General features: G+C 41.1%; 1 protein-coding gene across 1 annotated transcript; it reads left to right on the top strand.

Annotated features, from left to right (window-relative positions):
* Window positions 1-1,291: 1,291 nt before the first annotated feature.
* LOC311037763 (uncharacterized protein) lies at window positions 1,292-11,798 on the top strand. Its single transcript, XM_084047050.1, has 5 exons — window positions 1,292-1,474; window positions 2,604-2,970; window positions 5,161-5,537; window positions 5,806-5,948; window positions 8,214-11,798. Exons 1-5 carry the CDS (start codon window positions 1,344-1,346, stop codon window positions 9,623-9,625), a joined length of 2,430 nt encoding a protein of 809 aa, XP_083903176.1. The 5' UTR covers window positions 1,292-1,343; the 3' UTR covers window positions 9,626-11,798.
* Window positions 11,799-20,303: the final 8,505 nt, after the last annotated feature.

Below are 20,303 nucleotides of genomic sequence, written 5' to 3'. Positions count from 1 at the left end.
TTATTATTATTATTATTATTATTATTATTATTATTGTTATTATTATTTCAGAACAGCACACATACTGCTCATACTGGATGAAGAATAAAACATATTATGTTTTTTTTTGCCCATAAAGATGCCACACATGTCTTATTCAAAGCAAAGTCCACATTTGAAATAATCACTTTCAGAGAAAAATATCAAGATTTCTTGCAAGAGGTCATACAGTCAGCGCAACTAAAGTGGTGGAAAAGGTAATTTTATTTTAATGACTAAAGTAAAAGTAAAGAAATACTAACATAAAAATAACTGTTACCAGTAAAAGGCATTATTCAAAAATATTGCTTGAGTAAAAGTGCAAAAGTATTGGCATTAAAAATATACTTAAATTACCAAAGTAAAAATACTCAAATGTTTCTAAAATAATAATAATTATCATTATTCCCTGAGGAACTCTGCTCAACCATATGGAGTTAAAAAAGCAGCAGTGGAGTAGAAGTATATCAGAAAAATTGAAATACTCAAGTAACGTTAATGAATGAATGAATGAATTTATTTGGTGATAAACACAAGTAAAGTAAGTCCCACAGAATCGTACTGACTGAAGTACAGTATTTGAGTAAATGTACTCAGTTACTTTCCGCCAGTGGTGTAAACACATGGCAGAATAACGAACCTACATGTTTGGAACGCCTGAGATGAAACTCAGGACGTCTGCTCTTCTATTTCAGTGCTGCAAGAAGTACTCAGATGTTTTACTAGAGTAAAAGTATCAATACTGCAATGCAGAAATACTCTGCTACACATGTAAAATGCCTGTATTTACTTGAGTAAAAGTACTGAAGTATTAGCATCAAAACACACTTGCGGTACGAATAGTAAATGATGTCAAAATGTGTCAAACGTTTACAAAAATAGCAGATCTACAAGCTCAGAACGCGTTGTGAGCTTGTAGATCAGCTATTTTTAAATTGCCTAAGTACAAAAAAGGGCGTAATTGTATATTTTATTTGATCTAAAAGGAACTCGTAACTATAGCTGTCAAATAATTGTAGTGGAGTAAAAAGGGCAATATTTGCCTCTGAGATGTAGTGGAGAAGATATAAAGTATTGATAAATGGAAGTAAAGTAAAAGTACCTCAAAATTGTACTACAAACTTCAGTACAGTATTTAGAGTAAATGCACTTCGTTACTGTCCACCACTGTTCTATTTACAGATTAACGCTGCTGAGCATGAAATGTAATCTTAACCTGCAGAGTGGAACTGAATTTAGAATGTGATCATCGACCCACTGCACCGAAAGCAGGGCTGAGCTGGTCCGAGAGCTTTCTGCGCGCTTCCATCAAAGGTTGGACAACAATGGACGTGTTGTCTGAAGAGTTTCGGACGTCAGAACACGCAGACACACACATGACCATGTTGACATGCGAAGAAATGACCGAGTTAGAGGAGCCTGCCTTCAGCGACGAGGTCGAAGACCTTCGTAACAGGTAAGGACTGATGCGCGGTTGCATCATTTTGTTCATGTTAATGTGGCCCTATTTTGGGCTTTTTTTAATCAAAAATTGTTCAGTTCTTTTTTATTTATTCAAAAATAACGCAAATGTCAGATCTACAAACTCGCAACGCATCGCATCATCATGTTGCGAGTTTGTAGATCTGCTATTTTAGCTATTTGTCATATGACAAATAGCAAATAGTGGTTCATCAATAACAAGTGGTGGACAAATGTACTCAACCCAAGTACTTGAGTCAAAGTAGAGACTCCTCGTCAAGTACTACTTGACGTGAAAGCTCTGTGAAATTTGTACTTGATAGATAGATAGATTTTGAGCTTGTAGATCAGCTATTTGCTACTTTTGTGTGACACTTTAGTATGGCAAGGTAGGACATTATTTTACCAAAAAACATAAAAATGTAAAATATGGAGATAACAGACAGCAACAATACTATTATATTCAGTGGCATGAATTCACTGTCCTTAGCGGATATAGCTGCTGTTGGGCAGAAACCTCTTATTGTATCTCCATATTTTAACTTTTTTTATTTGTAAATGCCCTACTTGATGATACTACAGTGTCACACAAAATATCTGCAAGCTTGTAGATCTGCTATTTTTGCTACTGCTACTGTTTTGGACGTTTCCACACGATTTCTACCAAAATGGAGGTCTTGTGTTGAGTTGTGAATAACATACTAAGTAGGCCTACTGAAGTTAACTAATTGAGACATCATATTATTTAATCTAGCTATAGAGGATTGGTTCTGAAAGTGGAGTCTGGGGACCCCCAGGGGTCCTTGGGGGGGTTCCAGGGGGTCCCCAGCAAAATGTGTTAATATAGCATCACAATAATTTGAACCACTTTAACCTTTTATACTTTGGGCTATTAAAAAATAGCACATATACAAGCTCATTCAAAGCTCGGCACTCGGTGCGCTATGAGCTTGTAAATCTGCTATTTTTGAACAGCCAAAGACATCGAAAATGACAGAGATGTGTTCCCGGATTGAATGGGTTAATGTATTTGTTTATTTGTTTGTTTGTTTGTTTGTTTGTTTGATTGTTTGTTTGTTTGTTTGTTTGTTTGTTTGTTTGTTTGTTTGTTTGCTTGCGTACAGTTTACGCGAGGCGGTCCACGACGAGGGGGTCCGCCCCAAGATGCAGTGCCTCATGATGGACCCCTCCTTCTCCATGGTGACGGTGCAGGGCGAGGACAGCGGCATCGAGTGGGAGACGGGCGCCAGCAGTCGCTCTGCCACGCCCTGGGCTCCAGAACCCGGACCACCCCCCTCCTCAGAAGCGCCCGTATTACGAGCCTCCACGCCACACCGCGGGGCCGGCCTGGCGGGCAGGATCATCTTCGTCATGGACGAGGAGCAGATCTCCAGGAGGAAGAAGGCTAAGGAGAGAGTCAGCAGTCCGAAGAAAGTGGTCCTCCTTCCGGAAGATGTGGATGGAGTTTCTGGGAGGCCAGAGTTGGTGGAGGTAATGGCAGCTGGTGTAAAGTGACTAAGTACATTTACTCAAGTACTGTACTTAAGTACAATTTTGATTTACCGGAGTATTTCCAGTTTTCAGTAGCTTAATATTGTGCTTTTACTCGACTACAGTTCTTTGAAAACTTTAGTTACTAGTTACTTTTTAGACTTTGATTATTATCGCAAAACACACTAACCACTTCAGTCCTATATACATTTTGCCCATTGGAAAATAGCAGATCGTCTATTTTCCAAAGATTGTTTATACATTTTGAAATTGTGAAATGGGACATTATGCACAATGAGTACTTTTACTTTTGTACTTTAAGTATATTTTGAAACCAATACTTTCACTTGTAAGGGCGCAGCCCCACCGCACTTTTATTTGACCACGCATTTTTCCATGAATCCACGCATTTGCATTGACAAAGGATTGGCAGATTCCGCCCCAGAGGTAAAATAAAGGTGCGGAGGGGCCGCGGCCTAACAGAGTATTTCTACATTGCAGTATTGATACTTTTACTTAAGTAAAACATGTGAGTACTTTTTCCACCACTGTAACAGCAATGACTGCGTTTACATGGACAATATTTATTCTTTCAGAATGAAATATTTCCGATCAGAGATTCCAACTTAACTGTTTACATGGACGCTAAATAAAAGTAAACCTTGTTTACATGCCTCAAAGCATTTAATCGGAATATCACTTTTCTGTCAATTTTCCAACCAGAGACCAACCAACCAGAAATAAACCATCAGAATAAATGTTTACATGCTGATATTTTCCTATTGATCTGAATATCAAAAGGTTTATACCGACCCTCTCAACTCCAATGACGATTCCTTCCGCTTAGACCAGAACACATTTTTATTCTGATTGAGCTGTCATTCTGAATATCATGTTTTAGGGTCCATGTAAACACAGTCATGATACATTCATCTTCCCCAAGGGGATATCCAATAGCCCTTTGTGCCGCTAGCTATGAAGATGTACAGTATAAGGAGGCACACAATGGTCGCTCGGCTCATTCAGTGGTGGAAAAAGTACTCAATTCTTTTACTTAAGTAAAAGTATCAATACTGCAATATAGAAATACTCTGTAACGAGTAAAAGTCCAGAATCCAAAATTGACTTGAGTAAAAGTACAAAAGTATTGGCATCAAAATGTACTAACATGTTTGAAAATAGCAGATCTACAAGCTCACAACACGTCACGATGCGACTCGTTGTGAGTTTGTAGATCGGCTATTTTGAAATAGCCTAGGTATAAAATAGGGCTAAAGAGGTTAATGTATGTTTCATAATATCATAATTTATATCTGAAAAGTAAGTAAGTTTTCAAATAATTGTAGTGGAGTAAAAGTACAATATTTGTCTCTGAGATGTAGTGGAGTAGAAGTAAGTATTGAAAATTGGAAATACTCAAGTAAAGTACAAATGCCTCAAAATTGTACTTCATTTTAATGTACTGAAAAAAAGTAAATGTAGTTACTTAAGTTTACACCACTGCTAATTGCTCGGAAACAGTTCAGTACAGTATGGATACTATCTGACATGCTTACAGTGTGTTATCTTGTGTTTCGTCTGTCCTGCACTATGCAAGCACTGCTGAGGGCGTATAGTGTTAAATGCTGCATATTGTCTTCATTACTGATGATGTTTCTTTTGAATGTGACGTTGTTTACCCTGCTGTTATCCACTGTACTTTTTCTTGCCATGTAACTGTACCGGAACCCCTGCAACATATCGTGCGGGGAACATTGTGTCGTGTTGCAGCACATTGTGATATTGTAGATCGGCTATTTTTGCTGAAAAGATTTGGTGGGGGTCATCCCTATGTTCCCCGGGTTCTATGTTCCCCCACTAAGGTTAGGGTTAGGGTTAGGGTTAGGTTTAGGTTTAGGGTTAGGTAAGCGGGGAACATAGAACCCGGGGAACATAGACACGCTCCCATTTGGTGTAGAGTGGTCCAAGTCGGAGCCAACTAATGTTCAAAGTCTAGAACGTTAAATTGGTTAACTGCTGTGCTGCCTTTGGCGACAGAATCTTCCCTCGCAGGGTAAATAAAGGTCTTATGTTATGTTATGCTATGCTATGCTATGCTATGCTATGCTATGCTATGCTATGTTATGTTATGTTATGTTATGTTATGTTATGTTATGTTATGTTATGTTATGTTATGTTATGTTATTGTAGGTGTCACTGCCCAACGTGAAGCTTGAAGGAGACAGAGAGCAAGACGAAGCGGCAGATCTTATGGAAGATAAAAATCAACGCTTATTCCGTTTGGTTTCCGAAGGCTCCGAGATCTTGAACATCATGGTTCCCTCAGAATCCAATTTAGCTTCTGTGGACGAGGAGGAGAGCACGGTGATGGTGGACAACCTGTCCTATCTGGAGGAGACCCCCGCCACTAAAACCAATGAGGAATACGACGACGACGTGTTCGGACCCTTCAACGAAGTGCCGCTGCCCGCGCAGGCAGTGACATTGTCGCGTGGAAGCGGGACCTTGTCGCGTGGAGGCATGATGGGTCCCAACGTGATGGATCCCCCAGGAGCTCCTGTGTCAAGGTTCTTAATTTTGTTTTGACCTCATGTTTTCAATTTCACTATTTTTTAAGAAACATATTGTATACTGGCAAAAAATACAACTAAGGACATTTTCTCTATGATTATGGTTAGTTGGTTTTGTAAACACACACACAACACAGTTTTGTTTAGCTAGCTTTTTTGCAAAGCTTTGTTTTTATTTTTGTTTCACTTAACTAAAACGTTTTAATTCTAGTTTTTGCTATTTTGTTCCTTTTAGTTAACTATAATAACCCTGATCTGTTTCTAGACCCCCTCCTGGCAGAAAAGCAGCCGGCAACGTGGACTACTTTGAGAAGTTCACCCTGATCGATGGCCAGGCTCCAGGAAGTCCAGCTATGGTCACTGAGGGAGCAGAGGAGCAGCAGAGCCTGGAAGCAATGGAGAGTCAAGGTATGTACTGTATAATGAGGCATGCCATGGGCGCTCGGCTCGTTCAGTTGACTAATTGCTCGGAAATAACAACAGTTGAGTACAGTATGGACCAGTGCAAAGTATATACTCAAGTATTCAAAAGTACAAATTACGGGGTACATTTTCTGAACTTTTCAGAAATGTTCAGACATTTTCAGACATTTTCAGACATTTTCAGACATTTTCAGACATTTTAATAAATAAAAAATACAAAATAGCAGATCTACAAGCTCACAAGTCACAACACATCACGCTGCAATGCCTTTTGAACTTGTAGATTGGCTATTTTCACTGTATTTGATATAGGGCTAAAGTGGTTAATTCATAATATAGAGAAAGTACAATATTTCTATTTGAAATGTAGCAGAGTGAAAGTCATCAGACAGACAAAAAACAAATACTAGGACCCCTTTTTAACCTATCTTCATATAACTGGTCCTCACTAATGCTCATGATATGGTAGGCCTACCATTTTTGTCTACTCACTCAGTCTCAGAGGAGGGCTGTGGACAGTTCAGAAACCTGCCTACCAGTGACATCAGCAATGGGGAATCCAAGCTAAAAGAAACCGCAGGCTTTCTATTCCTGAAAAGTTAGCATGCAATGATTGAAGCCATTGTTCTGGCGTTAATACAAATCCAAATCAAAAGTTTGAAATCTTCCTCCGAGACACAGTGAGTATAGATTATTATTATTATTTATTTTTTACCATTTTATCATGAGCATTAGTGAGGACCAATTGTATGAATATTGGTTGAAAATGGGTGAAGTAGTCCTTTAAGTCATTGGTTCTCCAAGTGGGGTCCCTGGACCCCCCAGGTGTCCTTGGGGGGTACCAGGGGGTCCCCAGCAAAATGAGTTAATAAAGCGTCACAATCATTTTAACCCCTTTATCCATATTTGAAGCTTTTTACATTTTTTTTTAAATAGTGATTTTTTTTTTGCAAATCTTTGAATATATATATTTATAAAGCGAACATTTGTAACTCAACTCTTTGCTTCTGGGGGGTCCTTGGAACAACATGTTTTGAGATGGGGGTACGTGGCCAAATACATATCATTTTGGGGGTCCTTGACATGAAAAAGTTTGAGAACCAGTCCTTTAAGTACAGTATTCAACTAAATGTACCTAGTTACTGTCCACCACTGGTAAAGGACACATGCTTACTGCGCGTTCTCTTGTATTTCTTTTAAAACAAGCTCTGTTGAGAGTGTAGTGTTGTATATGTTGTTCATTATTGATGGTGTTTCTCTGAGTGTGATGAAGGCGGTGGTTCTCAAACCTTTACATTTCAAGGACCCCCCCCCCTTAACTGACAGTATATGGAACCAAATGGACCCGGTTCCATGTGTATACTGTCAGAGTTACAGACTTATATGGGTCAATTTAAAACCCCCTCAAGGAACCCTGAGAGTCCCTGGACCCCACTTTAAGAACCACTGATCTAAGGTACTTTCTTTTGCCCGGTATCTTACACCTGTTGTTCTCAAACTTTTTCATGTCAAGGACCCCCACAATTATATGTATTTGGCTGCGGACCCCCATCTCAAAATATGTACAGTAGTTCTAGGGACCCCCAGAAGCAAAGATTTGAGTTTTAAAAAATTGCTTTAAAAATATTTATATTCAAAGATTTGCACACATTTTCATGATTTTTCAAAAATAGCAGATCTACAAGCTCATAGCGCGGCAGCGCCGTAGGAAGCTATTCCCAGTTGGGGGGGATATATTTGTACCGGCCCACATGCACGAGTGTCACACACATGCACGCGCGCGCAGCGCACGTGCATGTGTGTGACCAGTGCGCGCGGGTTTTTTTGGGTTTTTGTTTCCTCTTTTATTTCGTGTTTTTTCGCGGTTATTCCCCTTTTATTTCCGTTTTTTATTACTTTAATTCGGTTAATTTCCTCCTCTTTTTCCCCGTGGCCTCGCGGCCCAAATACCGGTTCGCGGCCCACGCGAGGCTGCTCCGCGGCCCACGGGGGACGAATCCCCCCCGTCCCCCCCCATTCCTACGGCCCTGTATAGCGCGGCACTCGGTGCATAAAGGGGTAAAAATGATTGTGACGCTTTATTAACACATTTTGCTGGGGACCCACTGGTACCCCCACAAGGACTCCTGGGGGTCCCCGGACCCCACTTTGAGAACCAATGTCTTACACTGCTGCGTTGCCTTTAGGCAACCGAACTTCCCTCACGGGATCAAACAAAGGTCTCATTTGATCTCACCTTATCTCCTCAAGGTTCTGAAGAAGCGAACCTTCTCAAAGACAGCAACACGTCTCAGACGGCAGCTGTACAAGACGGAACGTCAGAAATCCTCCCTGGGGACGAACTCGCCAGCGATCATCTGGACGACGTGTTCTATGGCGGCACCGACGCCATACAAAGTCCTCTGGACCGAGAGGACGAAGGCAAGAGAAGACCCCCTCGGTTGTCTTTGAAATCGAGCGGCTCCGCTCTGTTCGGGAGCCAGGAGAACATCCTCACGCCTATATTTTTACCTGAAGGCCCGGCCAAGATCATCGACCAAATCCTGCTGGAGGAGCCCAAAGCCATGGCTTTCATGTACACGGACCTGTACGAGGAGGCCATGGGGAGCAGGAGCAAGGAGGAGGACGCCGAGAGCTTGGCCTCGGAGAAGTCCTTCCACAGCCGGCATTCTGACCGGGAGGCCAGGGGCTACCTGGAGATGTACGTCCTGAAGGACGAGACCCCCGCGCCGGAAGACGAGGACACTCCCACGCTGGACACGGAAGCCGCCGCCCAAGACGACAGCAAAGAGGAAAGAATCCGAATGTTATCCCAGGACTCATATGATTTTGATGAATGTGAATTAAGTGACACGTTACACGCTGAGGAGGAAGTCACAGACTTCCTACGTGCGAGTGACAATTCTTCTCCGTGTGACATCGATCCTTTTCCTCAGTCACGACAAGATGAGAACGACGCGACGTCAAACGCAAAGAGCAAAGCCAGACGCAGGAAAAAAGCCTCACAAACGACAGGAAAACCGCCACAGATTCCAACAAATCAGCCCATGGACAACGAAACCGCGGAACAGACAGATGAGGTTTACTTGGACGACGACATGACACACGATGAGGTGCCAGCAGTCGATGCGTTCGCGTTGGGAGCGCCCAAGCCGGTTGCTCCTCCAAGGAAGAAGGCAGACTCAGCTCCCAAGACAAGCCTGGACCTCACACCTCTGACACCAGTGGAGGTCGCGGAGGAAGGAGAAGCGGTCGGCGGGAAAGAGCAAAGAGAAGAGGAGAAAGAAATGGCGTCGCCCGTGGAGACGGCCGACGAAGGAGACGATGGAGACGATCTAAAGCAGCGGGCCTCTTCCGGGGTTCCTCGAGCTGAAGACGCTCCACCAGCTCTGAGTACAGAAGCACCAGAAGCGGCAGACAGTGACGCTCAAACGGTCGAGAGGAAGGACAGCAAAACGATGGCGGTGATAATGAGTGACACAGAAACTGCTGAAGGACTAACTGGACATGAAGTGGCGGACATCAAAGTTCAGACACAGGTTGAAGAAGCGGAGAGGCCTGAAGAAACGGAGGCTGGGTTGTCTACAGGAGTGGCGAGGCAATGGCCTCCTGCTGCAGCGACTGAACCAGCTAAGCAGACGGGACGCTGTGTCATACTGTAGCCGTTAGGGAAGACAGTTAGAGAACATTGTCATCGCTGTCGAGGTAAACCTTTGAAGTCCAAGACCGTAACTTTTCAGGAGATGGGGAAAAACGTTGTCTTTCTTTTGTGTGTGTGTGTGTGTGTGTGTGTGTGTGCGTGTGTGTGTGTGTGTGTGTGTGTGTGTGTGTGTGTGTGTGTGTGTGTGTGTGTGTGTGTGTGTGTTTGTGCGTGCGCAGTGGTTAAAGTAACTAAGTACTCAAGTACTGTACTTACAGTAAGTACAATTTTGAGGTACCTTACTTTACTGGAGTACTTCCAGTTTTCAGTACTCTGTTTCTACTCCACTACATCTCAGAGGCAAATATTAAACTTTCACTCCACTACAATTATTTGACAACTTTAGTTACTAGTTTCATTGTGGATTTTGATTATTATTACAAAACATATATTGCCCACTTCAGCCCTTTATACACTTCGGTCATTTGAAATTAGCCGATCTACAAGCTCACAATGTGTCGTGATGCGACACATTGTGAGCTTGTAGATCTGCTATTTTCAAAAGATTTTTTGATACATTTTATACTTATTTGAAAACTTGTGAAACGGGACATTCTGCCTAATGAGTACTTTCTACTTTAAAGGTAGGGTAAGTGATTTACTTTTGTTAAAATAAGTATTAAATAGCACTATAGTCTGATAGTTCTCATTGCTATATAGTGTTTGTTCAGTAAAAGGAGTCTCCCATGTCTCTCCATCTCTTTATTAAACAGAAAATGCATTTTCAGTGCTCTCTCCTGATTGGCTTAAATGTTGTCACCTACCTGAAAATGTACTATATTCTGTTTACTAAAGAGCTGGAGAGACCTCTGTGACCGAACAAACGCTCTGTAGCAATGATTACTATCAAAATATAGCCTTTATAACCTTTTTAACAAAAAAAAATATATATACATATAGCTGCAAGCAGCGATAACCGGGTCCGTGGCATGATAGGCAAAAAGCGATATGCAACAATAGCACAATAAGACATAGAAACATAATAGATTGAACTTGAGACAAAGCAGCCCATGCAGTTAACAAATGAGCATTCTCAATAGCTGAGCAATGGTGGCTAGCAATCCAGGGTTAAGGACCTCACTCATGGACACCTCAACCCATGGCAATAGACAGGAATCGAACCCTCAATCTTCTGACTCACAGGCTGACACACTAGTGATTGAGCTAAGGCTTCATCCAGCCTGATGGTGTCTGTTGAAAATCATAGACTCTTGCCTTCTGCCATGAACCAAGCTCCTGTTTCACTAACACTAAGATCAGTGGTTCACAAAGCATTTATCAATAGAGAAATGTGATGCCTCCTCTGTACCAAAACTAGTGAAAGTAGCCGATCTACAAGCTCACAAAGCCTTGCTATCCAAAAAGTTGTGAGCTTGTAGATCGGTTATTTTCACAAGGAAATAGGGTATACATTGAAAATAACTACTCTCAAAAAGGCATTTCATGTTATCTTTAAAAATTGCAAATGCATTAATTAACACTAGTCCATACCCGGTCGATTCATCCGTGGGGGGATATGCGCACATTATCTGGCAACCCGGGAGGCAGTTCGTCCCATAGCTCGCGGGGCCATCCCACAGCTGGACAGCCCCGTAACCATGGCGACATTCTTTTACACAAAAACTCTAATAAACAGCTGACATTTGGAGAAAATCGAAAAACGGGCTTCGCTGTTCCGTGCACATGGTAATGGTCAATGGCTGTGTGCAAATTCAGATCAATTGCTCCAGCCACTGAGGAGAACCGGGCATAACTAATTTTGGTCTCACCACTACAGACAGACAGACGTTTCTCAAATTATAGGAGGATGGTCATGTTTTGTGCAATGCCCCCCCCCCCCTCACCTACTGTATGATAGAGTTCTACTTTGGTTCACAGAATATTGAACATCACCATGGCACATCTACAAGAATGTGGGACAACAGAGTTCTGTTCAAGCCATTTATTGTTCCGTTGCACACATGAGCATTTTATGATTGGGCAAGGAGGTGGTGAGGCTTCACAGTCATGGTTTTACACTATGAAAGATAGAAACACAAGATTATTATACAATTCAACATTTAACACTACAATAAACTAAGTGACATTCAATATTTAGTTAAGGTTAATGATTATTGTATTTCCCTGAATTCTATAATAAGTATTTATGTGCTATGTTCATTACTTACACAACACACACACACACACACACACACACACACACACACACACACACACACACACACACACACACACACACACACACACACACACACACACACACACCTATCTATGAATTTCAAGGCAAACAACCTTAAAGGTTATGTGTTGTTTAACTAATTGCAACATGCAACCATGAACAAGTGAACTCACTTCAGTGACGCATGACCCAGGCCTGCTGAGACTCCAGGACAGAGGGCTCTCCAGTGGAGTTGTTACTGTTACTGCTAAGCAGAACTGAAGGCTGGGGCCTATTTCACAAAAGCAGAATTAAATAAGCCTGGATTTAAGCCAAATTCAGGTTTGACAAAGTCTGATCCGTACAGCCTGGTTTATTCTGTTCCAAGAACGGCAAGCCAGGCTGAGAAGGAGCTACTTTGTCGAGCTAGACTTTGTCAAACCAGACTGTGTCGAACTAGGATGGTAAAGCCAGGCTTCATGTATTCCTGTAAAAGACCATGAAAGTCGATAGCAGAATCCTTGAACTTGAGCAATCGTCGAGCCCAAAACCAGAGCAGCGTTCAATTCAATTGAATTCAATTCAATTTTATTAAAGTGTCAAATCACAACAAGTTGTCTCAAGACACTTTACATGTAGAGAAGAGATCCGACAATCCCACCCTGAGCAAGCAATTTTTGCGACAGTGGCAACGAAAAACTCCCTCTTAACTGGAAGAAACGTCAGGCAGACCCTAGGCTCTAGGGTGGCGGCCTTCTGCCTCGACCGTGTCGGGGGAAAGAGGAGAGAGAAAGAGATACAGAGACATAGGAGAGACAGAAAGAGATACAGTGCAAGTAGTAACAGTAACAATAGTAGCACATATAATAGTGTAAGATATATATGATAGTATAATATAGTACAGCAATAATGTGTATGTACTATATAATGGTATAATATAAGCAACGTTATTCTCAACGTTCTTCTCTGTGGCTGAACAGCAGCACTGCAGCAGCTCATGGAATCATACAAGGAAGTTCAATGTATAAATAATATAATAAGCAAGAAAGGAAACACGGCTGCAATAAATATAGATCCAGGGAGAAAGCGTGGCAAAGTATTGCCGACAAATTAAATGCACAAGTCGCCCAAATAAATGATACAATTGGAGTAAGATTGGTTTCAGTGATATTTGGAATAACCCTCTAAATTACTGCAAAGTTTCAAACAAATGTGAGTCTGCATGTATGTGTTAGTGGCAGATGAATAATTGTCATAAAACTGCAATATTCTAAAGCTTCATTTTTTCACGTAGAAAAAAAATGTGTAGAACGTTTTGTGCGGATTGCTCAAAAATCCCAGGAGGAGTTCGATTTTAACTGCTTTTCATATAATTCAAAATGGTGGTAGATCTAAAGGTCAGAGGTCATAGGTCAAAGTGACAAAGTTGGTCGGCATGAGGAGACGCATGTGTGTAAGTTTCATGTCTGTAGGTCAAACAGTTGTACCTGTTCAAAGTTTGCATTTTCAATTGTGTGCTATAGCGCCACTCTTTGGCCAATGGTTTTGAGTTCCGCCGTTTGGCATAGCCCTCAACCATATTGGCGATTTTCTTAAAAAGAGACCACACAGTTAGGCCAGGACAGAAAAAACGACGGAAGAATAGTGAAAGCCAAGAGATACAAAGAGGCTTCGAGCCTATAGGCCTCGAACCCTCAAAAAACTAAAATATCACTTACCCCCTTTAAGTACAAGTGTGAGTACTTTTTCCACCACTGTGTGTGTGTGTGTGTGTGTGTGTGTGTGTGTGTGTGTGTGTGTGTGTGTGTGTGTGTGTGTGTGTGTGTGTGTGTGTGTGTGTGTGTGTGTGTGTGTGTGTGTGTGTGTGTGTGTGTGTGTGTGTGCGCGCGTGCGCGCGAGCGAGTGTGCTCCAATGGATCCACTGTAGTTATTAATTCTGTCACAAGCTTGTTTTAACACGTTTCCTTCGTTCATTCTTTATAAAACCCACAGACACACTTCACCACTTTCACTTTCAAAATGCTTTCAAAATATCAAAAACAAGTGAGATTGTAGATCCGCCATTTTCGCTACTTTTGCCCGACGCTCTTGTACAGCGAAGTAGGCCTTTAATTTACAAAAACAATAACTTTTTTTTTTTTTAAATATGGAGATACAAGGTTTCTGCCTGACAGCAACAGAATACAGCTGTAATATGATGTAGGATGTCTGCTGTATGGATATTTGAAGTTAAAAATGTGACTTGAGCTGAACTTTTACATTTCATGCTAAAAGAGTCTATAAGTCGTCTGTATTTTTACTCTTCTATTTTCCCAAGCATACTTGTTATAACCTCTTCTAAACATTTCTGTTTCTCTGCTTTAATTCACTTTCAAGTGTTGATGAATGCCGTTGTGTTTAAATATATATATATATATATATACATGAATGATAGACTAATTCAGTGGTTCCCAAACTGGGGGTCGGGACCCCCAGGGGGTTCAGCAAATATTTTTGGGGGTCCCCAGATGATTAGCTTTAATGTGCAACATTGTTTTCTCACTCAACAGTAAACAAACCAACATACAGTGTAAGTGTATACCCTGCAGGGTATCTGCACATTTCTACAGTTACAATTGAAAGACTTTTAAGAGTGTTTTAATTCCAAATTGACCAAATTCTCAAATATTACGTAAGAAATAGGCAAACATTGTGAAAATAGCTGATCTAAAAGTAGGTGTAGTTCGACTATTTTCACAATATTTATCTGTTGAACCGAGTCAAACTAAATGTAATGCCAACAATTCCAAGTGCTTGTCAGGGTGGGGGGTCCCCTGTTCAAATATGATTATTTTAGGGGGTCGCGGCCTGAAAAGTTTGGGAACCCTTGGACTAATTGAAGAAGTGCACTCAGTCATAAGTGTGAGTATAGCATTAAAGACAAGTCTAGTTACTGCTGTGTGAACCAGGAGCAAGTGTGTGTAGCAGTTTGTGACGTTACAGTTGATCTGCAGTTTATAAATAACCTTCTCAACCTGACACCATTTCTGACCCAGCAGTCTTGCACATCCCCAGTGTTGGGTAAGCTACTCAGGAAGAGTAATTCGTTACTAGTTAACAGTGGTGGAAAAAGTACTCAAATTTTGTACTTAAAAAGTATCAATACTGCAATATAGAAATATTCTGTTCAATTCAATTCAATTCAATTCAATTCAATTCAAGTGTCAAATCACAACAAGTTGTCTCAAGACACTTTACATGTAGAGCAGAGATCCGACAGTCCCACCCTGAGCAGGCAATTTTGCGACAGTGGCAACGAAAAACTCCCTCTTAACTGGAAGAAACGTCAGGCAGACCCTAGGAAAGAAGAGAGACAGAGGGAGAGACAGAGGAGAGACAGAGAGAGAGATACATGTGGTAGTAATAACAATAGTAGCAAATATAATGGTGTAAAATAGTATATGATAATATAATATAGCACAACAATAATGTTTATACAGTATATAGTGGTATAGTATAAGAATGTTAAGATAATACAGTGTATTGGTATAGTGTAATGTAGTAGAAATCCACGGTCGTGCTCCGCAGTCACACTCTTGATCTGCAGCTGGGGGTCCGTAATAGCAGTCCATGGAACTGCAAAGTGGGAGATAAAAGAAACTCCGGGGAGCGGGTCCCCGGATGTGGAATTAGTGGCAGGCCTTACTGATGAGTCCGTACAGTGTTAATTAAAATTGCACCAGTGGGACACAAACCCACACAACCAAAGAAGGAGGAGAGAAGAGAGGATGGTAGGAAAGAGGGAGGGGATGTAAGGAAGAGGGGCGGGGAAGGAGGGAAGTGGGGAGGGAAAGGGAGAGAGGATGACTATAGGTGACTGAGTACTGAGAAACACTATACTACATCTCAGAGGCAAATATTGTACTTTTACTCCACCACAATTATTTGGAAACTTCAGTTAGTAGATATAAAAGTACTGAAAACTGGAAATACTCCAGTAAAGTAAAAGTACCTCAAAATTGTACTTAAGTACAGTACTTACATATACTCAGTACAGAGTATGTACTTCACGCGCGAAGTTCAGACCAGCATTATATTGATTAATCTTAGTTAGGTTGACGTGTGCATGAAATACATATTGGGCAATTAAGAGAGAGGTTAAATAATATTTAACCTCTATGATGGGGAATCCTGGAGCCATTGATTTTCTGTGCTCGGCACACCACTAAGTATGAATCAGGCACAACTCCAAATCTAACCCCTAAACCTAACCTCTAAATGTCTAATCCTAACCCCAACCTGAAACTGTTCCCAATTGTAAACCTAACTCCAAAAGCCTTTTTCTTTTCTTTTTTTTTTTAATTATTATAAAACAACCATTTCTCTTGTGAGTAATATTTATTTATTTCCACATAAACAGAAGTAGGCCTACAAGAACGCCTTGTACAAAGGACATAAGCACTGCCAGTGCAGTCAGACAATAAGTAAACAGCCAGTTACAATGTGCCTAGACGGCAGAACAGTGTTACATACAATATAATTTAAATACTCAGCCACAGCAGACATCAATCATGGATAAAGCTAACGCCCCCTCCACATTGATTGGCTTCCCATAGCTGATACTGAGCACTGCAGTACCTTGCTAACTGTTGGCCCTCCTTTTGGAGAGGCCTGCTATTCGAAAGACCCTTAAAGTCAACGTGTAGTCCGTGAGCCAGGACCCCAAATATGGGGTCATCAGTATCATCTGGGGGGAATAATTCTCATAGTGATTTTTGGGTAGGTACACACCCCTAGTGCTAGGAAAAATGTGATAGCCTTGCATCGGTGGTAGCTTTCTGTGTGTTATCACTCGTTTTATAACCACAAGCCAAAACACAGTTTTCAAAATCCGAATGAAGCATTTTACTTCAAACTGATGGTTCTGTCTTATTATTGACCCTCTCTCTTTGAAAAATGGTTGGGATAAAGCTCAGACTATATATTGTTCAGAAAGGTTGTTAGAATTAGCATATCTAGAATATTTTTCTATTACAGGCAGTGACAACATGTGACTATATGTGACATAAGATGTACTTCGGTTTTAATGAAAGATGGAACACAAAGAGTAACTTTGTAAATTACCTAAATATTTAAAACCATGTTTACATACATAGACTCTAAGGAAATGTATTATGAAATTCAATAAACAGAATATAGTGCAAGCGTGTAAGAAAATATCCAAAATGGCCACTAAACCCATGCCTGGAAATGTTTTACTTTTAATCCGCTTGTCTTAGAATACCTCTGTGTAATACCTCTTTTTTAGGGTTTTCATATGTGTAGAATCCATTCCTTGGATCCATCCAACTTGATGAACATTCATGGTTCACTTTATTCATGATTTTAAGAACTGGTATTCATAATAACATGAATGTAGAATTATATAATCTAATGGCAAATATGTATCTTTTGCAACTACATCTGTATTCTCCAACCCACATCCTGTTCTACCTCATCCTTACAAGTATCCTCCTTATTGACATCACTCCTCATCTGTAGCTTGAACATATCATCATATCATCTTCACCAGAGCAGTTACAGTACATCAGTGATGCACTTCTTACTCTGTGCCCTAAATTAATATTGCACCATGTCACATAGCTCTGAAGGTGCCGGGTCACCCTTAGCAATGACAGGAACAGGAATATCCTGGATCTCCCATCCAAATTTAGAGACATCAAATGACTTGTCAGGTGAAGCTTGGTTGGTGGTTTGCCACTTTCCAGAACATCACTTGTGTGTGGCGAGGCGAAGCGAAGCGATCGGGGGAAACTATTTCTTATTGGCTTTTCATGCCTTTGGTCGTATTCTGGTTCGTCTTCATGTCGTAAAATCGGGGCGTTTTGAGAATATTTAAGGGCGTGTTATTTAAATGACGCTCGGTTTCAGCCGTGACATTTATCAAGGCTGGGACCATATGTCCGCTCGGATCGGCTGTGTAGGATTCGTTGATAAATGTGACTTCGACGTTGGTGTACGGCCGAATATATGGAAAAATATACGCCGGTTTATACGCTGCGTTGATAAATGAGGGCCACTGTGAAGAGGCGGTGCTCAGGAGTGAAACCTGAAACAATAGGACCACTGAAACCATCGACACCTATCATGCAAATGTTGTGCCTGCATGTAATCTAATCTCTACCCCCCCAAAATATTAACGAAAACACACATAAAGTAGCCTTGTTTGTGATATGGGTAAAAAGTACAAAAAGTATTGGTATCAAAATGTGCTTAAAGTACCAAAAGTAAAAGTACTAATATGTTTGAAAATAGCGTGTGAGCTTGTTGATGTATAAAATAAGGCTAAAGTGGTTAAATGTATGTTTTATAATGTAATCATTTATATCTGCAAAGTAACTAGTAACTAAAGTTTTCAAATAATAGTAAATAAAATAGTAAGTAAAAGTATAGACAATTGGAAATACTCCAGTAAAGTAAAAGTACCTCAAAATTGTACTTAAGTACAGTACTTGAGTAAATGTACTTAGTTACTTAACACCACTGTTTATTGTACAGCACCTTCTGTAACAGAGAGGACCTCTGTTACTACAGTAACCTTGGTTATTAGTGTTTATTCAATCATTTTTAAAGAGGGCAGTCATGTTAAAAACATCAACAGTGGTGGAAAAAGTTCTCAACTGTTTTACTTAAGTAAAAGTATCAATATCAATGTAAAAGTACTCTGTTACAATAAAAAGATGTGCTGACAGATTGTGACAGACCACTGTTGTTATCAATGTACAATCAAATGTATCCTGACAGTTTAATCTCACATGTAGGTAGTTTGGTAAAGATTTGCACTCAAGTGAGAAGTCTTGGAGTGACTTTTTCTGTTAACTGCAGGGCTGACAGGTCTGCATGCATTTCTGCTAAGTGGTGTTCTAGCAACTCAAGCTTTGAGATACCCCGCTTAGACCCAACTGCCGAGTTGCGCCCTGGGATTGTGAAAAAGTTTCTGATTGTCAAAGTTAAGTCACAGGCTTCTACTCAAGAGCATGTTGTTGCCAAGGTGTTACCCAGACCGGCATTTCTTTGGGAGGCCTGTCGAGATTTGGAATTTGCAAGTGCACGGACGGATTCTGCGGCATCATTCCTACCGATTGAAAGAATAGCATACAGATGTGTTTACAGTGCCACAACTGTACAGTTAAGCCAAATCAAAGAGAAAGTATCAGTAGTTAAACTTAACAAGTAGTTAAATGACACGTCAGTGTACTGGATGAGATCCTACCTGGAAGGGAGGGAGCAAGTGGTGGAAGTAAACGGCACCCAGTCCCCCCCCCTCCCAGTGACTTGTGGTGTTCCCCAAGGAAGTATACTAGGACCCTTACTGTTCCTGATATATGTGAATGACATGTCGTCAGCCTGCGACTGCAACCTGTTCCTGTTCGCAGATGACTCGGCCCTGCTAGTCTCGGACAGGGACAGGCTGCAGGTTGAGAAAACTCTCAGCTCTGAACTCAACAAGATCTGCATCTGGCTCTCCGACAACAAGCTCTCATTACACCTGGGCAAAACGGAATGCATCCTCTTTGGGTCCACTCCTAACCTCAGAAAGGCAGAGAGCTTCACGATCAAAGCGGGTGATGATATCATCAAAAGAAAAAACGAAATTACCTACCTGGGCTCTATCTTGGAGGCTGACCTCTCTGGTGACAAAAATGCTGAAAAAACGATCAAAACGGTCCACAAAAAAACACGCTATTTGCGGAGTATTGATCGTAAAGTCAGTAAGAAGACTCTGAAGACTCTTGCAGTGGCCCTCATACAAGGTCATTACGATTATGCATGTACTTCATGGTATCACAACACCACCAAGGCCTTAAAAACAAGGCTCCAAACATCCCAAAACAAACTTGTAAGGCTACTTCTTGGCCTCAACTACAAAATCCATCTAACCCCTGATCATTTTGATAGGATTGGATGGCTTAGGGTTGCGGACAGAGTACAGCAACTTGCTATGGGCCTGGTCTTCAAGATATATCACAACATTGGGATCCCCCTGTATTTGTCAAAATACTTCCAAAATGTTAATGATGTCCACGATCACAATACCAGAGGCAGCTCCACAAACCTTGTCCAACCCTTTTTTGGCTCAACAAAGGGAAGTAACTCGTTCTCATGCTATTCATCAAAAATGTGGAACGCCCTACCAAAAGGAGTAAAGGAGTGTAAAACCCTACTCTCTTTCAAAACAGCCCTAAAGATACACCTTCAGGAGGCCGCAATTGGAAAATGGCCCCTGTCTAAGTCCTAACCTAACCTACCCCCCTACCCCCCCCCCCTCTCTCCTTCTCCTTTTGTACATATTTCTCACTCTTCATACCAGTAACCTGTAAACTGATTGTATGACATTCTATAGTAGTTGTGTATATCTGTCTGTCTCTTATATGTCATCATGATTTGTGTGCATGGGGAACTCATTTGAAACAAGCTCTGTGCTTTTATGAGTCTTCCAGTT

The sequence above is a fragment of the Gymnoscopelus microlampas genome (genome assembly GCF_963454915.1).
Source record: "Gymnoscopelus microlampas genome assembly, chromosome: 21".
NCBI classification, from domain to species: domain Eukaryota; kingdom Metazoa; phylum Chordata; class Actinopteri; order Myctophiformes; family Myctophidae; genus Gymnoscopelus; species Gymnoscopelus microlampas.
The sequence above is the reverse complement of the archived record's forward strand: the minus strand, read 5'-3'. Positions and strand labels throughout refer to the sequence as shown.